This window comes from Mya arenaria, chromosome 9 (assembly GCF_026914265.1).
Source record: "Mya arenaria isolate MELC-2E11 chromosome 9, ASM2691426v1".
Lineage (NCBI taxonomy): Eukaryota > Metazoa > Mollusca > Bivalvia > Myida > Myidae > Mya > Mya arenaria.
In genome coordinates this window covers 6,531,168-6,550,726 of record NC_069130.1, presented here as the reverse complement: position 1 = coordinate 6,550,726, position 19,559 = coordinate 6,531,168, and the positions used below count along the sequence as shown (strand labels likewise).

The window sequence follows — 19,559 nt, the reverse complement described above, 5'->3', positions numbered from 1 at the left end:
ATAGGTAATATGTACAGCAAGGTCCGTAACTCTGGCCTTTATAATTGTTGAGTTATGCCCCTTGTTCAACTGAAAAAAACAAACAGACAAGTTGGTGTTTGCTCTGAGGTGCTTTTATTTTCTGAAGTTTGGATTAATTACCTTTGTTCAACGTTTCTTTCCAGAGGCCTACCAAAAAGCCACAGACTGAAGCACAGAAGAGGGTATCAATGATAAAAGCAAGCTTTGTCAGTCCCTATTTTATGGTGAGTATTATTTTTGATTTCTTCTGTTTTTCAGGATGAAGTGTTAGCTAAGCATTTGTCATAGCGCTGGTATCGCCATTGTTGTCGTCAATCTGCAAAATATTTAATTTTGGCTCTAAATAGCCTAAACGGGAATGAAGAGCAAATAAACATGCTAAATTTACTTCACATCGACAGAATTAAAGACTAATTCACTGAGCTGTTCTTCCAAAAATGGAATGCAATACAGACCTTACAAGGGGTTGCTATGTTCACTATGCCACATTTTTGTCCCTTTATTATGCGAAAAATGAAAGCTTACTTTTTGATCTTTTCAATTTATGCTTAAATAACATTTATATAAGCCTAATTGCAGGACCTTGGAACAAATGTAAATACCCTGTCATTTCTTTCACAGGCGTTGGGCATTGAAAATGATGTGGTTTTAATGAATGATTTAAATTCAGGGAAAAAATTCATGAATTGAATGTTGATACATATCTTAACCACCAAAAAGAATAATGTTAATCTCATTTCATGAATATGAAACACGACACAGATGAAAAATATTAAAATATAAGAACTGGGGAAAGTTGCCACTCTGGATTCGAGAATTCATGGAAAAAAACACTCCTCCTTCCTTGTGGTTTCTGTTTGGTTCCTGTTCAACTCGTATGATAATTACTATTTGTTAGGTTGAAGAAGAAATTGATTGTTTTCACATTATGATTTTGATTATTTAAAGTTCATAGTTTGTTTTTGCAAAGATTTCAAACACCAATATGTTGTTGTTTAATTGTTGTTGTTTTTTAAAAATATATGGTGCCCAAGGTAAGGCGTTTGTGAACCAGCTTATTCAATTACTATTATTACGTGCATTGTTGGCATGTTTGTGTTTCAGTACCTTCCAGACAAGACTGGGGGGAAAACTGTGCCAAGGAAAAGTCAGATGTCTAAAGAAGAACAGGTGAGAAATTGGTTTATTATAAGATGATTGACTTTGTAAGGTCACAAAAATGAGCCCAAAGCTGACAGGGTTAAATTGTTAAGACTGTTGATAGGAAATACTATTGGTGAGATTATGTCATGAATAGCTATGTCCTCATACATGTCCTATACATGTAGCTAGTGGTGTATTTCAGACTGGTCATGTCTGTAATGACAAATAGCTTTGTTCTTCAGACACTGTAATAGTTATATGTACATTTTAGACTGGTTTACTATTAATTCATAAATAAGGGACTTGTTCATTGTTGTATGTAAAATTCAGAATGATCCACTATCAATTTTCAGAGCAGTTCCCTATTATTCATTAATGTAAATTTCAGACGGGTTCACTATTAAATGTAATTTCACTCTTGTTAACATTTAAATGTAAGTTTTAGACTGGTTCACTATTATGTTCATTTCTGACTGGTTTTCTATTATATCTACAATCTGGACTGGGGTAATAATATATATAAACTTCAGATTTACTTAAATATGCAATTTTCAGTCTGGTTCACCCTGGAAGCTACTGCCATGTTCTATAAAGAGGAAAAAAGAATCCAGTGACAGTCCAGCAAACTCAGGTATGTAGCAGACAGATACAAGATCATGGCCTAGAAGCAAATATGTTTTATGTGCTTTTTTTCCCTGTCACCTATTCTTGCATTCACCACCGCAATCTGCCCACCAATATCTTCTGCATGGCTTTGTTTTACAAAATATAAAGTCATGAATGCATTATTGTTTTCAGCTACATGCAAAATCTTACAATATTGTCCATATCCCAGGTCAGATCCAAGATATTTACATAAGACTTTTTTTTGCTTCTGTTGACAATGCAAAATTCTTATGTGTAGCACTCATGCTTAAGTAAATATTTTTTTGTAATACCTTAATGCTATTTGTGTAAAATGTATTGTTTAAAGCAATTTTCAATATACACCTTAATGTATGGAAACTGAAAAGGGCCTTTAATCATGAAGGAGACAATATTATTTTCATAAAACAAGAGTTCATGTCAGGGCTATTCAATTTAAATATATAACCCCCGGGGAGAAAGCACGCTATTCCATTTAAATATTTTACCCCCGGGGGGAAGGCACTTTTAAAATATACCACCTACCTACAGAAGCAAATTTACCCTTTCAAGGTCCAAATTAGCGAAAATAGACACCCACCAATATACTTTTAAATAGTAAATATTAAATACCTCCCCCCATGGGTTATATGTTTTACTGGAATAGCCCTCATAATAAACCTGTTATCATATTGCCGTTACACCATTGTTTCTCTATGAATTGGAAAATCTAATCCACCCACTCCCCCATTTGTAACATTTATCCATTATTCTAAATGAGAAGAGCAAAGAGATATCATATATCTTGAAATTATTTAAAAAAATTGTATCATTTTCATAGAAATAATTTTTTGCTCTATTAAAAATTCTTAGAAAATGAAATTGATGACTCTCAGATTTTAACGAGAATTTTATACTTGTTTTTAAGGAAGTATCTGTCAACGGTATGGGTTGATGCTATTTAGGAAATACTAAAATTTAAAAATGTTCTAATCATGAATTGTTGATTGGTTTTTCCAGGAATATGAGTACAGGAGGGCCATAAACATCTATAAATGTATTATTTTATTAAAAATATGTGATTTAAATCTTTAATAATATTGTTGAAAAAGAGAGAAATAAGCCTTATATAGGTTGATATTTCAAAAGCACTACATAACTAATAATTTTCTCTCTCACCAAAATTTGTGCGAGGAATTCATTTTTCTATAAAGAGTGCCTGACATTTGCATAATTTTCTGATCAATCTCTCTCTTCTTTTTTATAAATAGTTGGTATGAAGCTTAAATCAGCTGAAGGGATGTCCTTAAAAGGAGGTCAGAGAGAATTGCAGTATTTAGCTTTTTACTTTTGACCCAAATTATGACCAGTTAATCTATATTTTGTATAAAAAATAATAAAACGATCTTTAGAAAAGCCTTTTAATTTCTTTCCAGTTTACGAGGTGGCCAGTCACTATGATTATGTTTTCTGTTTCAACAGTTCTTCCAACTAAGAGGTCGCGCACTGACCTACAGGCGGAGGCCATGCCCACTAACAAGCACCTACGCTTCACCGATGAAGGTGAGACGATAGAGATCACTGATGATGACAAGAAAGCGCTGCCACAGGATCTTAAGATTCCCATAAGATTCCAGGTATAACTGTTCACATTCTGCTGCTATAGAATATGTTTATTTTGTGAGTGTTGTTTATTTGTTGCAGAATAGACCAGTTTATTCTAGAACTTGACCATTGCCTCTCCAATCTTTACTGAATTCAGTTAAGATTAAAGACATGATTTCTCAGACACTGAATAATATTTATCCAACCGGCTTTCTTCAGTCAAACAACCCCTGAGTTGTGGCCCTTTAATATTGAAAAATAGACCAGATTAACTATGGTTCACATGTCCTGATAGAAGGTCAGATAAAATAAAAAAACAACAACACTACCTTACCTACCTAACTATTTCTGAAATGGATGAAACCCTAACCATACCTTTTCTTTTTGGCCCAAGGCCTCCTATATTTCTCCTACTTGTTAATTCTACTGTCTGTGAAAATGCTGATTTATAGATTTTGTTCACTGATTGCCTTGTGAGTTTGAAGCGGCATATATTAGTCAACTGAAATATTGCTGACCTAAGATGGCTTGACTTTTTGTCTGATTAATGAAAGGTGAAGCGGTAGTCTATTATAAATGGTTAATACAGTATTTCAGCTTGACCATTGTCATTCTTATTCCTAATATCCAATCTTCATGAAATTTTATGACAATGTTTTATGAAATTACATCCTGGACATGTTAAACTAACAAAATTACTGACATTGATTATAACCCATTTCTTTAGTCTTCTTTGATTGATGCCAATGTTCCCATCAGCGGTAACTTTGATAGGTGAACATAGCTTGACCACACAGAGCTCTTATCATATGGTTGGCATCTACATGGCTTTGCCCTTGGAATATAAACTATTAAAGTGACACTCTTATTCAAAATCAATACATACACATTCAGGGCTGTCCGAAAACGATTTTAAGCATTATGATTTCGGTCAAGGTTAGCTCTCATTAGAGCAAAATTCCTGTTTTGAACATCATTTTACATGTGTAATTACCATTGATACAAGTAAACAAAAATAGTCCTTGGTTCAAAAACATACATATTTTTATTCAAAAAAGGAAAATTAAATCAAAATAGTCATCTAAAATAGTCATCTTCTAATCAAAATAGTCATCCTCCAACTCTGAGTCAGATGTCAGATAAACTAGATTAAAGCAGTCATTGTAACAGAAAATTGGGTCTTTTAAAAGAATATCAACACAGTCGAAAATAATCGTATCCGAAATGTGTACAGTTCTTGCAATGACATTTCAAAGCCACAATTGCGCCGTCATTGAGTCGCCATAAATATAACTGGAATATCATTCATATACCTACCCAGAAACAAAGAACGATTCCATTTTTCTTTGTTAAACATCGTCCTTCTCGTCTTTTTTACTTTTTGACATTTTCGCATTTTAATGTTGTTGTTGTTTTATCAAATATTTGGCTTGTTATCGCCGATGTTCTGGGTTGTATTTTAACGAATTAATATGCCGATATCATCTCATGTTATTTTAAATAATCGTCTGTCGGATTCAAAGCACTCCAAGTCTTGTAGATGCATATTAGTTCAAATACAAGCGCTTTGAAGACTACGATGCAAATCGGCAATCGGGCGCATTTACCATTAAATTTGATCGTAATACATCGTTTCAATTCATTTTATTTACGTTTAGACAAAGTATTATTTTTATTTAAGATAAGGGACATTTTAAGAATACAATCATGACAGCTGTTAACCTGAGAATAGCCGGGTCATACAGCCATAATTGCCGGGGGATATCCCCGGCCCCCGGCTCTTATTGAGAGCCCTGTCACATGTATAACAAACATACGATTGACTGATAAACCGTTAACTATTTACTCAATAATGCATTTAAGAAAATGTTAATTTCTGATAACAAGATTTTAAGCGTGTATTTAATAGCTGAAAACGTAAAAATATTATATGATTGGTGAGTGCTAAGATATACTGTGATCTTCTATCGTGTCATAAGGTAGGAATTCCGTGTTCCTAATATCCTTCATAAGAACCATTGTTATCGACATTTATTTATCCGTTTTGGTAAATTTAAACAATTGTTGTAAATTGTATTTGGGAGTAAGAGTGCATCTTTAAGCAGGCGTCTGGATTTGAAAGTGAACAGAAGTATTTTCCTTATGAAAAAATTGTGTAGATGTCTAGACATTGTAATTCATGTGAGGTTTAGTCATTAGACTGTCTGATTGTAGAAGATTCTATGGAAGACTGTCAACAGTTGTAACAAAGCAGTTGTTGTGATTCCTGGATAAACTGCAGACATGAAACCCTTTATAATTCACTTTAAACTGAACATAATTATAACACTGTGAGAGAGCAAAATGTGACCACATTAATGTGAATGTGAAATGGACTTAAATATGCACGCTTTTTAGCTCACCTGTCACATAGTGACAAGGTGAGCTTTTGTGATCACAATTTGTCCGGCGTCCGTCCGTCGTCCGTCCGTCCGCCCGGCGTCCGTCCGTAAACTTTTACTTTAAACGACATCTCCTCATAAACCTCTTAGCCAATTTCATCCAAACTTCACAGGAATGTTCCTTGGGTGGTCCCCTTTGAAAATTGTTCAAAGAATTGAATTCCATGCAGAACTCTGGTTGCCATGGCAACGGAAAGGAAAAACTTTAAAAATCTTCTTCTCCCAAACCACAAGGCTTAGGCCGTTGATACATGGTAGGTAGGATCACCAAATGGTCCTCTACCAAGATTGTTCAAATTATGGCCCTTGGGTCAAAATTGGCCCCGCCCCGGGGGGTCATGTGTTTTCTCTATATGTTTATAGTGAAAACTTAAAAAATCTTCTCCTCTGAACTTACTTGGCCTAGAGCTTAGATATTTGTCATGATTTATCGTCTAGTGGACCTCTACAAAGTTTGTTCAAATTATGGCCCTGGGGTCAAAATTGGCCCCGCCCCGAGGGGTCATGGGTATGCTCTAAATGTTTATAGTTAAAACTTCAAAAATCTTCTCCTCTGAACTTACTTGGACTAGAGCTTAGATATTTGGCATGATTCATCGTCTAGTGGACCTTTACAAAGATTGTTCAAATTATGGCCTTCGGGTCAAAATTAAACCCGGCCCGGGGGGTCATGGGTTTTCTCTATATGTTTATAGTTAAAACTTCAAAAATCTTCTTCTTGGAACTTACTTGTACTAGAGCTTAGATATTTGGCATGATTCATCATCTAGTGGACCTCTACAAAGATTGTTCAAATTATGGCCTTGGGGTCAAAATTGGCCCCGCCCCGGGGGGTCATGGGTATACTTGATATGTTTATAGTTAAAACTTCAAAAATCTTCTCCTCTTATCTTACTTTGAATAGAGCTTAGATATTTGGCATGATTCATCGTCTAGTGGACCTCTACAAAGATTGTTCAAATTATGGCCCTGGGGTCAAAATTGGCCCTGCCCCTGGGTGGTCATGGGTTTTCTCTATATGTTTATAGTAAAAAAAATAAAAAATCTCCTCTGAACTTACGTTGCTTAGAGCTTAGATATTTGGCATGATTCATCGTCTAGTGGACCTCTACAAAGATTGTTCAAGTTATGGCCTTGGGGTCAAAATTGGCCCCGCCCCGGGGGGTTAGGGTATTCTCTATATGTTTATAGTTAAAACTTCAAAAATCTTATCCTCTGAACTTACTTGGACTAGAGCTTAGATATTTGGCATGATTCATCGTCTAGTGGACCTCTACAAAGATTGTTCAAATTATGGCCTTGGGGTCAAAATTGGCCCCGCCCCCTTGGGGGATCATGGGTTTTCTCTATATGTGTTATATTGAAAACTTAAAAAATCTTCTCCAAACTCACAAAGACAAGTAGCGTCTTAATTTAAACTGGATAACATATTTAGTACACATACCAAATTTCAATATGGGCCACATACAACAATTAATAACAAATATATATATATAGATACACACGTAAAATCAAGTAGTGACAAGAGCTTAGATATTTGGCATGATATATCATCTAGTTGACTTGTACCAATATTGTTAAATCTTTGGCCCTGGGGTCAAAAAATGGCCCCACCCGGGCGGTCATGGTTTTCCTTATTAGCTCACCTGTCACATAGTGACAAGGTGAGCTTTTGTGATCACAATTTGTCCGGCGTCCGTCTGTTGTCCGTCCGTCCGTCCGTAAACTTTTACTTTAAACGACTTCTCCTCATAAACCGCTTAGCCAATTTCATCCAAACTTCACAGGAATGTTCCTTGGGTGGTCCCCTTTGAAAATTGTTCAAAGAATTGAATTCCATGCAGAACTCTGGTTGCCATGGCAACGGAAAGGAAAAACTTTAAAAATCTTCTTCTCCAAAACCACAAGGCCTAGAGCCTTAATATTTGGTATATAGCATCATTTAGTGGTCCTCTACCAAAATTGTTAAAACTATTCCCCTGGGGTCAAAAATGGTCCCGCCCCGGGGGTCACTTGTTTTACATAGACTTATATAGGGAAAAATTTAAAAATCTTCTTCTCAAAAACCACAAGGCCTAGGACCTTGAAAATTGGTATGTGTCATCATGTAGTGGTCCTCTACAAAATTTGTTCAAATTATTCTCCTGGGGTCAAAAATTGGCCCCGCCCCAGGGATCACTAGTTTTATTACATAGTGTTATATAGTAAATCTTTAAAAATCTTCTTCTCCGAAACTGTAAGGCCCAGGGCTTAGATATTTGGTATACAGCATCATCTAGTGGACCTCTACCAGATTTGTTCAAATTATTGCCACAGGGTCAAAATTGACCCCGCCTAGGGGGTCCTTGTTTTTACGTAGTGTTATATAGTAAATCTTTAAAAATATCCTTCTCCAGAACCGTAAGGCCAGGAGCTTAGATATTTGGTATACAACATCATCTTGTGGACCTCTATCAAAGTTGTTCAAATTATTGCCACAGGGTCAAAATTGGCCCCGCCCTGAAAGTTATTTGTTTTTATATAGTCTTATATAATAAAACTTTAAAAATCCTCTTCTCCAAAATATAAGTCCTAGAGCTTTCATATTTGGTATATAGTGTTACCTAGTGGACCTACACCAAAGGTATTCAAATTACCGGGGTCAAATTGGCCTTGCTCAGGGGTCATTTGTTTGACATTGTCTTGTCACTTAAACATCTTTTCCTCTGAAAGTAAAGGTCAGAATGACTCCATACTTGATATGTAGCATCCTTACATGGTCCTCTCTCAACTTTGTTCAAATGGTTTTGTTTGGCCCCTTTTAGAGCAAAAAATAGAAAAACCTTTAAACAACTTGATCTTATTAACTGCTTGATGGATCTCAAGTCTGAAGCATCCTAGCATGGGCCTTTGTCAGGTCTTTTCAAATAATTTTGTTTGGCCCCTTTTAAGGGCCACCAGAGCTAAAATTAGTAAAAAAAACCATAACATTTTCTTCGCATGAACCCCTTGATAGATCTTCAGCAAATTTGGTTTGAAGTGTCCTTGCATGGACCTCTCTTAAATTTGTTCACATAATTTTGTTTGGCCTGGTTGCCATGGCAACCTAAAGGAAAATGTCAACAATTGGTTATAATCATCTTTTTCTCCTAAACCGCTTTGACAATTTTGATGAAACTTCATAGGAATGATCCTTGGTTGGTGCTTTTTCAAAATTGTTCAAAGAAATTAATTCCATGTAGAACTCTGGTTGACATGGCAACCTAAAGTGTCAACAATTAGTTACAATCATCTTCTTCTCCTAAACCCCTTGGACAATTTTGATGAAACTTCATAGGAATGATCCTTGGTTGGTGCTTTTTCAAAATTGTTCAAAAAAATTAATTCCATGCAGAACTCTGGTTGCCATGGCAACCTGAAGGAAAATATAGGCTGTCGTGTCTGCGCTGTGACTTTCTCTTATATGGACAGATTTTAAAATGACTTGCCATATGTTTTCGACATACCAAGACAACGTGTCGTGTGCAAGACCCATGTCCCTACCTCTAAGGTGAAAGATACACTAAGTGTTTATTCACAATAGAATGCTGAATATGAGGACATAAAGAGTGTTGGCTGTCATTTAGTATGATTGTTTTTTTTTCTATGCTCAGAGGCAATTTAATATAACTTGCAATATGTATTTGACACATAAAGGCAAGATCAACTTTTAATGTGCTTGTTCATAGATCAATGTCACATTGGGGGGCATTTGTCACATACTTTGACAGCTCTTGTTCAATATTCTTTGAGAAACAAGCTATGTTAAACTCTTTTACTCAGGTGAGCGATTTAGGGCCATCATGGCCCTCTTGTTATATTTTGCTTACGCACAGTGTAAAATGGTTTGTTAACCTTAGAGATATGATGATTTTTTTTAAGTGAAATACAGATTAGCTATAAAACTAGAAAAAAATAATGTTTTAGCAGCCTGTCGAATAATTTTTAGCAGATTTTTCAAGGAAAAATTAAGGGTGGGATTCGGGAGTAACAGGCAAACGAGAGTACCAAATGAATGTGATCTTCAATTTTGCCCATGTCATAAATATTTTTCCTAACATAACTTATTTTACTGATACTATTTGAAGAGTTCTTCTAGGGGTTTGAAAAATGATGAAGTCTGAGCCCGCTTTGATTATCATTAAAATGCATTATGACAGACGGGGATTTTTTTTATCATTAAAATGTAAATGTCAGGGAATTGGTATTATTTTTATGCCCCCTTTTGAAAAAAGTGGGGTATATTGTTTTGCACATGTCGGTCGGTCGGTCGGTCGGTCGGTCGGTCGGTCTGTCTGTCTGTCGGTCGGTCGGAATACCAAATGGTTTCCGATCAATAACTTGAGAACGCTTTGACCGAGGGACCTCATACTTGGTATGTGTATTGGTCATCACCAGCAGATGAACCCTATTGATTTTGAGGTCAGTGGGTCAAAGGTCAAGGTCAGTGTGACCTTTACATGAAAAACGGTTTCCGATCAATAACTTGAGAACGCTTTGACCCAGGAACCTCATACTTGGTAGGTGTATTGGTCATGACCAGCAGATGAACCCTATTGATTTTGAGGTCAGTGGGTCAAAGGTCAAGGTCAGTGTGACCTTAACATGAAAAACGGTTTCCGATCAATAACTTGAGAACGCTTTGACCCAGGGACCTCATACTAGGTAGGCTTATTGGTCATGACCAGCAGATGAACCCTATTGATTTTGAGGTCAGTGGGTCAAAGGTCAAGGTCAGTGTGACCTTTACATGAAAAACGGTTTCCGATCAATAACTTGAGAACGCTTTGACCCAGGAACCTCATACTTGGTAGGTGTATTGGTCATGACCAGCAGATGAACCCTATTGATTTTGAGGTCAGTGGGTCAAAGGTCAAGGTCAGTGTGACCTTAACATGAAAAACGGTTTCCGATCAATAACTTGAGAACGCTTTGACCCAGGGACCTCATACTAGGTAGGCTTATTGGTCATGACCAGCAGATGAACCCTATTGATTTTGAGGTCAGTGGGTCAAAGGTCAAGGTCAGTGTGACTGTAAGCTGAAAAAAGGTTTTCTGATTGTCCATATTTTATTTAAGTGTCCAAATCCTACTAACAATTTGGCTCCCAAGGGGGCATAAATGTTTCACTAACATCTCTTGTTGCTCATGGTACACAATGAAGCATAGTGCAGAGGTAAATTGCAGCTTTCCAACGATGTTGCAGATTAACAAGAGAAATAAAATCCATGATATACATGTATACATATTAAATTAGTTTTCCTAAAATTTCAGGTTCCATCCAAGAAGAAAAAGAAGAATAGAAATAAAGACATAGACTTAATTGAAAGTGTTCAGGAACACTTGACAAACATTCGTAAGATACAGGAAGAGAATGAAACAGTTCTTGGTAAAAGACCTGGAGATGACCAACCATCTGCTTCGGAGAAAACAAAGAAAGTAAAACAGAAAATGAAAGACTCTAAGAAACAAAAGGGACAAGGCAAGAATGGGAACAAGAACTCTGAATCTAGTGCAATGGATACTGCCACTGACTTGGTAGTAATTGATAGTGACGAGGAAACTGTTGGTGAAAAAGCAGGTGGAGCTAAGAGTGCCAAGGGTGGTTTAAAGACTGAGGTTACTATTGAAATAGATGACAGTGATAGTAATGATGCTGAGGTGAAGGTGGTGGAAGAGTTTAAACCTTACGATTACACAGAGGGGGCGAAACAGCTGCTGAAAGGTACTGCAACACATATGAATAACGTTTAAGTAGTTCATGTAGTTGTTACTTCGGTGCATAAGCAATTCTGATTCTTATTTCCATTCTGGACTTTTAATGACCCCAAAGGGAGCATATTAAAATTACACTGTCCGTCTGTCTGTCCGTCACACCCTTGTCTGGAGAATAACTTAAAAATTACTAATGGGAATTATATACAACTTGGTGTATAGATATATGGCAGTAAGTGGAAGTGCAGTGCACAAAAACCATAAACTTATCATGCATATTTATTATGTAATCTCGCCTCATCCATTCTATATTGGTGTTTGCACAACCTTGTCTGAAGAACTTAAAAACTTATGGTGGGTTAAAATATAGCTTGGTATATATGGACGGAAATAATAAAAAGTGTGTGAGTGGGTTCTTGTCCTTATCTTGCAAAATACTTAAGGAATTGAACTTGATAGATGGTAGTAAGAGGAAGTGAAGCCCCAAAGAATCATAATTATATCCATCGTATATGGTACCTGGTGCTTGTCCAAGTCAAATTTGGAATGTACTTGAGGGATTAAATAAAACTTGGTATTGGTATTGGAAATAAATGGCAGTCAGACAGGAAGTGTAGTACTGAAGAATTCTACCCTGCATATTTATTAAGTTACCACCCCTTAACCTGATATTTTTCCATAATTATTGCTTGTTCGGGCCATATCTTTGAATGTTCTGAAGTTATTCGAATGAAAGTTTTCACATACATATTGGTTACAGGTTTATAGATAGATGGCGATGACATTATAAAATGTTGGAAGACGCATATTCAGGCTGTTAGGCAAAGCCCCTCTTCTACGCATATTTGTAAATTTCAATTGCTTTTTTTTTTATTGCTTGAGATTTACTTTGAAACATAATTCACCTACCTTATATGCCCATGTGTTTCCATGTTATGAATATTTCGGACTGGCATAAAATAATGCTACAACAGTTCACCTTCTACCAGTATTACAATTTCTGCCTTTTCATAGAAAATGGGGGTATGGGGCATCCCACTACTCTGGCTTGAATTACATATAATGCCCCTGTCAAAACAACACCTGATCTTTGTCATTTCATATAGAAAATTTATGTTCTTCAAAAGTTTGAATATTAAAGGTGTGTTATTGTTAGTCATAGTTTCAGTAGGATTACTGTCATTTTTCTAACAGCGTTTATATATATAACCCTGTTTTACATTTTCCCTTGTTTTTCTTCTCCAGATACAAAGCAGAGGGGGAAAGGTCACGACTACTACAATCCTCAGAGTTCAGGCCGAGGAAAATCTAAGGTAAATGTATCTGTTTTTACAAATAATGCATTTAAGTACATAATATAAATATATATAATGCCAATTAGTTATTTTTGTGTGACCTTAGTCTTGTTTGCCTATTTTTGCACATTTTCATTGACATACCGTAACTGTTTTTTCTATATTCTAAATAAGCAGATTTGAAGAATTCTAGTCATAGAAACAAAACCTTCATCCTGACTAATAAAGGAATGGAGATTTGTTCTGCATTTTTATCAATGAAATATTTGGTCTTGTAGCTTTTTGCATATATATTGAAAGTAAAACATTATTTCGAAGCTGTAAAAATAGGCACTATTTGATATTTCATTTGCTTTCAATATAATTAAGGTATTTTGAATACATATTTGACATAAATAGAAATCTAATATACTTAATAATACAATATTGAGTAAGATGAAAAGAAAATTTCCCACACTTATTCTAAATATTGCAAAAGAAATTACTTATTTAGGAGTGAAGCTATTATAGGCGGACTATGATGTGGAGGCTCAGTTGTTCATATGACAATTAACCAGTTATATTAACAATTTGATACCATATGCAGTAATGCCTTATGATTTATTGTAGTTTCCAAGCAATGCATGAATTTTTTTCTTATATAATCTCACAAAGATTGTGGTCATTTGTTTATTTTCAGAATATGAGAAACCGGTCTCAGAAGAAAGGTCAGAAGAGTTTATCATGGAAGTCCAAGAAATGATCGGCTTGTGGTCTTAGTTATGTACAAAGTCTTACCAAAATAAAAAAAACTCTATAACCAAAGACAGTTGTTTTCCAACTAATTTCTAGAGAATTGCTGATAACATATTGTTAATGTTTTCTTAAAAGGACTATAAAGATACATTTTTTTAAAATAAAAAAAGTGATGTCCTTTACTTCATATACATGTAGAAACACAATGTTCAGTAAATTAATGAGATTTTAGGTTATTAGATTTAGGTATGCTGTTGGGTTGTAACCTGATAAAGCGAAACATTGATACAAATTATTGTATCTTTAATGCAAAGTGGCATTGTGATTGTGCTTTGTTGAACTGATTGTTTGTTTACTGAAGTCTATTTGCCGACAGTGGTAAATACACGCTTGTAAAGGATAACATCTTTTATTTTTGTGTCTTAAAATTAGTTCATGTTTTAAGTAACCTTTTGAAAAAAAAGTATCTTCTAACGGTTTTTCAGACTCTCAAACTTATCATAAAAAGTGAGGCTGTTTTAGATATGCTGTAAATAAAATGAAGGAGTATACCACTTTGGCATTGTTAACATATACAGTTACAATTACGCCTTTTAACGAGGACTAAAAGTAGAGATAGTAATTGCCCCTAATACATCATAAGAAAATATCAAATGTATATGAATTAGAAAATAATGTTTTACGACACACATAGCGTTGGAGGGAGTAAAAGGGAAACAACTATTTTTAAACAGGAATCAAGGACATGTACCAAACAAACATGAAAAATAATTTACATTTTAAATAGTAAATGCCATATACAGTTAGGTGGATTTGAGCCTTTCTACTCCCAAATTATATATAGATTTATATAGAGTTAAAAAACGTTCCCTATAAGCCCATTAATGTGGCTACTGAGAACCACTAAGAGCCATTAAAGCAACTAAGAATTACTAAGAGCCATTAAGAAAAGCTAAGAACTAATGAAAGCTACGTAGAGCAACTTGAAGCTACTCAGAGCCACTAAGAACTGATGATAGCTACGTAGAGCAACTTGAAGCTACTCAGGGCCACTTAGAACTGATGAAAGCTATGTAGAGCAACTTGAAGCTACTCAGGGCCACTTAGAACTGATGAAAGCTACGGAGAACTACTTAAAGCCACTAAGAACTACTCAGAGCCACTAAGAACTGATGATAGCTACGTAGAGCAACTTGAAGCTACTCAGAGCCACTTAGAACTGATGAAAGCTATGTAGAGCAACTTGAAGCTACTCAGGGCCACTTAGAACTGATGAAAGCTACGGAGAACTAATTAAAGCCACTAAGAACTATTCAGAGCCACTTAGAACTGATGAAAGCTACGGAGAACTACTTAAAGCCACTAAGAACTACTTGGAGCCACTAAGAACTACTCAGGGCCACTTACAACTGATGAAAGCTACGGAGAACTACTTAAAGCCACTAAGAACTACTCAGGGCCACTTAGAACTGATGAAAGCTACGGAGAACTACTTAAAGCCACTTAACTACTCAGAGCCACTAAGAACTGATGAAAGCTACGGAGAACTACTTAAAGCCACTAAGAACTACTCCGAGCCACTAAGTACTGATGAAAGCTACTATGAACAACTAACAGCTACTGAGAGCTACTTAGAAGGGATAAAAACTATTTAGAGCCTCTTAATACTGAGAAAAGCTTCTGAGAACTACAAAGAGTAAGGACTGATAAAAGCTACTGACAGCTACTATTATAGCCACTAAGAATTACTTAGAGCTACTGAAATCTACTAGGAACTATATAAAGCCACTTTAAAGGCCCGGGGAATAGTCTTAAAGGTAGACAGTCAGAAAAATGGCCACTTCACTTGACCTCACCGAGCTGTCTGCTAGTAAAGGCTGCCAGTACATCTGTTTAAATATACAAATAATTAACAAACAAAAATTGTTTAATGTATCATAAACATATCTTGTGAATTTCAAGTCTCTCAAATAGTTATAAATACTACTTTCAAATATATATATTTTTATAACTGTCAAACAAATTCAAATTTCCCAGCAATGTTGATTGACAGGGGTCACGGACACTACGGACCATGGACATTACGGACCAGACATTACGGACCAGATTTAGGGACAGTACGGACCAGATTTAGGGACATTACGGACCATCTTCAGAAACTTACGGACCATGATTTAAACATTTTTTTAAATTATTCACTCATTAGTTTTTAATTTGTTAATAAATACTTGAATATGAGTGCTCAGTATGACGTTATATCTTCCATATAAGTGTGACAGATCTTGTAAGTTCATGACCCTCTAAAAGCTAAATGATTTCACTACCAATTCCTGATTCCTACAGGTTTACTATCATAGTATGGGAAACATCCGTTATATTGGGTTATATATACTATCAAATGGCTTATTATAACACAATTTGTGGAAGTAGATAAAGAGGTCCCGATAGACCCATTATCATATTGATATACATATACAATAAAAATGATTAAAAAATCAATTGAATTTGAAGGAAGCGAATGAAAAGGGACGAAAAGCGCTCGTAACATTTCAAAATGGTTTATTATATTGCTAAAACTTATTCGGTTTATATGGTATGAATCTCAAAAGTTGGATCCACGATATTAAATTATACGATTATATTTTAATACATAATAAAATTAATTAATTAAGCTTTTTTTTTCAACATGCTACCTCATAAAAATCTTATAAACTTATGACTTTTTAAGCTCTTAGAAGTTTTTAGTAGCTCTAATTAGCGCAAAGTAGCTCCACGTACATGTAGTATTACTTATTAGTATATCTTAGTAGTTCTAAATTGCGCCTTTAGCAGGACTCTGTGGGGGTATTCATCACTCCTGTGACAGTTGTAGCTTTGACTCCTCTATGTTTTTCAAAATTAAAGCCATTAGTGGTACTACAAATATAGAACGTTTACATAGTCGAATGAAAGGTAACGCGAAACTTAACAGGAATTAAGAGCCTTAAGAGAGTCATATATCTTTGAGGAAGAAAAGAGCCTCTTCCCTTAATTCTGGTAATTCGCGATCAAATCCTTTTTGCGAACACGTTCTTATGGGGGTGATAAAAAAGTTTTGGGCACAGCGTATTGTGTATTGACTGAATAAAGTAGAAAAAAATAATATTGTTTGACAGTCTCATTCCAAGTGTGCATCTTTTGCTAATATTCACGCCAATGGCGTGCTCGTACATTGAATTATACAAGAAAGGCTCAACGCAACGGTTACTTCCCTTTACTATACCCTCACTGTCTCATTCGGAACTCCTTGGCCATTTTTATCGAAAACAACCTCGGAAGTATTTGAACGGTTTACATACTCAGAAATCGGTATGCGTAAGTCCGCCGCAAGTAGATCGCGTAGTAATTTAATTTAGCAGTTAAACTTAATGACTTAACTCTTGGGAATCTTAACTATGTTTGCAATAATAAACTTCACTGGCAATTAATTAAAACGTAAACACGTTCAAAATATTCTAAAGAATATAATTTTTAGATATGAAACATTCTGTGTCTTCTTTAATATAAACACACAAATGTGGCAACGGGATAAAATAAAAAAAATACTTTTCCGTTAACAGCTAAATTCAGCTAGTTTTCGTACATGTACGTGTTGCCAGATGTCAAGGGATATCACTGAATAGGAGATTGGACCCGGGGCACTTGGTAAGCATAGCGTCACCAAAACATGTAAAAATATTAGACGACCGTTCCCGCGACTTAATTTCTAACAATGAATGTGAGTGCCAAAATAAAAGAAATCAAGCGTAGAATTACCGAAACGAATTAAAGGTACTAGAGTTAACTCCCTTATAATTAATATTTTTGAAGCAAAACATGCACATTAATTATTGAGATTGACGGTTCCGAGTGTGTTATTTAATTTCTTTATACATCATTACTACTACATTTATATAGAAATTTGCAATTGTCAAAATAAATAATGATCCAAAACTTTTCGTACGTTCAACAGCGTTATTTTAGCTCGTGTTTATTCTTTTCGACGTCGAGGATGTCGAGTAATTTGCATCGCCTTGATTTTGTTGTCGTCGACCTTATCGTGGTCTTTAATGTTCGACGTTGAACTAAACTCTACAATTGGTTTTAGGTGTTGGAATGAAACTCTGTACAGATGTTGCCAGAGACAGTACGCACATGGATAGCAGGGTACATAACTCTGGCCCCAAAGCTTATCTAACGATAGCTATGTCCATTGTTTGGTCAGGCGAGCGCTGGGGTTATCTCTGCGGAGCTCTTGTCTCTAATTTTCCTGAGATGGGCACCAACTGTCGGATGCATTTGACTTTAATTTCATCGAACATAAGAACAAATAAGATATTCAAAACCAATACGTTATAAAGATCTTCTGTGTGCGCCATCATGATATTTAATTTTAAACTTGTCACAGCAACTTTCTTAAGAAATGTCGCCATTTTCATACCATGGCCGGGTTTCAAAACGTTATTAGAAAACAATATATCACGTAGGATTAATCCTCTTGTATTCATGTTTTTGGGGAGAAATGCTTTAAACAAGTATCTCATTTGAAATAAAACAAATGTTTGTATATTATTTTGAAGACAACGCACATAGACTTTTGGACAAGCCCTCATATATTCAGTCAACTAGAATTCAACTGGCATTTTGCAGGTCCAGCCAAACCAATATTCCTGAATTTAGACTTTTTTGTCGTTCTTACCTCCGATGCAACCCACTTCAAAATGTATTAATTATAAAATATAGGGATATTATCTTATTTCAGTGTAACATCATATCTTATTTCAGGAGTGCCATTGAACAACATAATTTTACGAGTGGGGAAAATATAGTTTTGCCATGGTTACGAATGAAATGCAATACTTACTATGAAATCAACAAACATATATGCTTATTTTCTAAGTTTTGGTAGTATCTTAATTTATTTTTCTAAATACATGTACCCCTTTTTCAAAAAGACTGATCCCTACGGCGCTACCAATGGGACGCCCCTCATGTAAAAATTCAAGCTGTCAATTTTCTATTTCCGGTTCGTGGAGAAACAGTCCTCGGATTTTTTATAGTTTATTATTCACTCGTTTTTAAGTGCAAAAACAATATGAACATGAATCAATGAACTTTTATTTATGCATCTATGCTCCAAAACTATCGAAAGCACATGGCGAAATTACTGCGCCGTCATTTATTGAATACAAATTTGAAAAGTGTGCAAAACAATTGCGGCTACTAATTGGATATAAACATTTTTTAGATTAAGAGTTTGTTTCATGATTCATTGGTATTCAGTCATCCCTCCTGTAAGAGACCAGTTTGATACGCTTGAAGACCAGGTAAAGAGTAAAGACCACGCTAGGTTGTTGACAAACTCTTAGACGTCGGTGGGGTAAAAAATCATCAGTTTATCTGTTCATTGCTGTGTGAATTTCAGGAAAAATCGAATTACGCATTTCAACGGCAAAAAGGCAAGACCTTAAGTAACATTAGGAAACGAAGCGACCGAGATTTCTTATTTATGAAAAAAATAACTTCTAATTCTAACCGACTAAGTGCAAGCCATTTCAAAATTGCACCAGGCTTTAAAATAAGCGTTGGCACTGAAAGTGTGTCTTTTGCATACGCAATTAGTAGGTGTGGCTACATGCGCATGCGCAATTATAGCAATTTACTTATTTGGATTAATTCGAAACGATTACTCACAAATATGAAACTGATCAATTTTGCGCTCCTGATTGGCTGGAAAGGTATGGCAATCACCAACTTATTAAGACACCGACCGTGTTGTGTGAACATGAACAAATAATATCCTGGATAAAATCCAATGAATAAAAGCATAAACTCATTGGGATATCTGAATAGAATACGGCCGGTGTCTTGCGAACTGATAGAGGCACATACTTCTGACGTGTGCTTTTGTGATATTTTCATTATTATCGGAGAAATATTGAGT

General features: G+C 35.4%; 1 protein-coding gene across 2 annotated transcripts in view; it reads left to right on the top strand.

Moving 5' to 3' along the window:
* Window positions 1-14,151, top strand: part of LOC128245317 (exosome component 10-like) — a 31,977-nt gene extending 17,826 nt beyond the window's left edge. For both annotated transcript variants that reach the window (XM_052963441.1, XM_052963442.1), the window contains exons 15-21: window positions 165-245; window positions 1,126-1,191; window positions 1,720-1,795; window positions 3,271-3,425; window positions 11,127-11,577; window positions 12,813-12,880; window positions 13,542-14,151. In XM_052963441.1, the coding sequence (XP_052819401.1) occupies window positions 165-245; window positions 1,126-1,191; window positions 1,720-1,795; window positions 3,271-3,425; window positions 11,127-11,577; window positions 12,813-12,880; window positions 13,542-13,604 (960 nt within the window). In that variant the 3' untranslated portion in view covers window positions 13,605-14,151. The remainder of the gene's footprint in view (window positions 1-164; window positions 246-1,125; window positions 1,192-1,719; window positions 1,796-3,270; window positions 3,426-11,126; window positions 11,578-12,812; window positions 12,881-13,541) is intronic.
* The last annotated feature ends 5,408 nt before the right edge of the window (window positions 14,152-19,559 follow it).